This window comes from Equus quagga, unplaced genomic scaffold, assembly GCF_021613505.1.
Source record: "Equus quagga isolate Etosha38 unplaced genomic scaffold, UCLA_HA_Equagga_1.0 146_RagTag, whole genome shotgun sequence".
Classification (NCBI taxonomy): Eukaryota; Metazoa; Chordata; class Mammalia; order Perissodactyla; family Equidae; genus Equus; species Equus quagga.
Window position 1 is genome coordinate 63,742 of NW_025796728.1, and position 1,468 is coordinate 65,209.

A 1,468-nucleotide genomic window follows, 5' to 3' on the forward strand; every position below is an offset into this window, starting at 1 on the left:
TCAATAATAACTGTTATTATTATTATGACAATGATAATATACCATCAAGAAAGTTTTACCTCCACGAAAGCAAGAATGATTCATCAGAAAATCAATCAATTTAACTCACCACACATATGGCCTAAAGGAGAAAACTGTGTGAATATTGTAATAGAACCAGAAAAGGCACTGATAAAATGCAATAAGTATTTATGATCAAAAATAAAAACTCTTGCCACTTCCACATTCCTTGGCGCCACTGACCACAGCTCTTCCTCAGGGACTGCCATGGCCCTGCCCATGACAACACAGCTGCTGCTCCTTCTGGTGTGGGTGGCTGCCGTGCAGGCAGCCCTGCCCAGGACTGACCTCAATGTCTGCATGGACGCCAAGCATCACAAACAAAAGCCAGGCCCGGAGGACACGCTGCATGAGCAGTGCAGTCCCTGGAAAGAGAATTCCTGCTGCTCCCTCACCACCAGCCAGGAAGCCCATAAGGACATCTCCCACCTGTACAGATTCAACTGGGACCACTGTGGCAGAATGGAGGCCGTCCGCAAACGCCACTTCATCCAGGACACCTGTCTCTGTGAGTGCTCCCCCAACCTGGGGCCCTGGATCCAGCAGGTGGACCAGGGCTGGAGCAAAGAGCAGATCCTGGATGCGCCCCTGTGCAAAGAGGACTGTCCGTGCCGGTGGGAAGACTGTCACCCCTCCTACACCTGCAAGACCAACTGGCACAAGGGCCGGAACTGCACCTCAGGTGGGGGCCGGGGCGGGAGGGGTGGGAGGGATTTGGAGGTAAAGAGGTGGGGGTGTGGAACTGGTGTATGGAGATTCGAGGTTATGGGGCTGGCAGAACCAGAGATAGTTCCAGGCCCAGTAGCTAAAGATCTTCTGTCCTCCCTACAGGGTTTAACCAGTGCCCAGTGGAAGCTGCCTGCCGCCACTTCGATTTCTACTTCCCCACCCCTGAAGCTCTGTGTAATGAAATCTGGAGTCACTCCTACAAGGTCAGCAACTACAGCCGAGGGAGCGGCCGCTGCATCCAGATGTGGTTCGACCCGGCCCAGGGCAACCCCAATGAGGAGGTGGCGAGGTTCTATGCCGAGGCCATGAATAGGGCTGGGCTCGGTGGGGCCTGCTCTCTCCTGCTCTGCCTGGCCCTAACGCTGCTCTGGCTGCTCAGCTGAGCTCCCTTTACCTTCTGATACCTGGACATCCCTGCCTTGTCTAGCCCCACAGCTCCCAGCTATTCGGTTTCTGCTCCATGGTGGGGCCTCTGACCGACAGTTTGAATAAACCAGACACTCCAGAAAAAAGAATAATAATAATAAAAAAATAAAAACTAAAAACTCTTATAAAATCAGATCTAGAAGGAAATATCCTTGTTTTATAAAGACATATGCCAAATATCTACATCAAACGTTGTGTTTGCTGGAGAAATTCTAGGAGAATTCCATCTGAGATTGGGAACAGACAGGATGCT

At 51.3% G+C, this 1,468-nt stretch overlaps 1 protein-coding gene across 1 annotated transcript; it reads left to right on the plus strand.

Moving 5' to 3' along the window:
• Nucleotides 1-267: 267 nt before the first annotated feature.
• On the plus strand, nucleotides 268-1,172 carry LOC124232999 (folate receptor alpha-like). The gene is made up of 2 exons (XM_046649998.1): nucleotides 268-742; nucleotides 892-1,172. The coding sequence occupies exons 1-2, from the start codon at nucleotides 268-270 to the stop codon at nucleotides 1,170-1,172; spliced, it is 756 nt and encodes a 251-aa protein (XP_046505954.1).
• The last annotated feature ends 296 nt before the right edge of the window (nucleotides 1,173-1,468 follow it).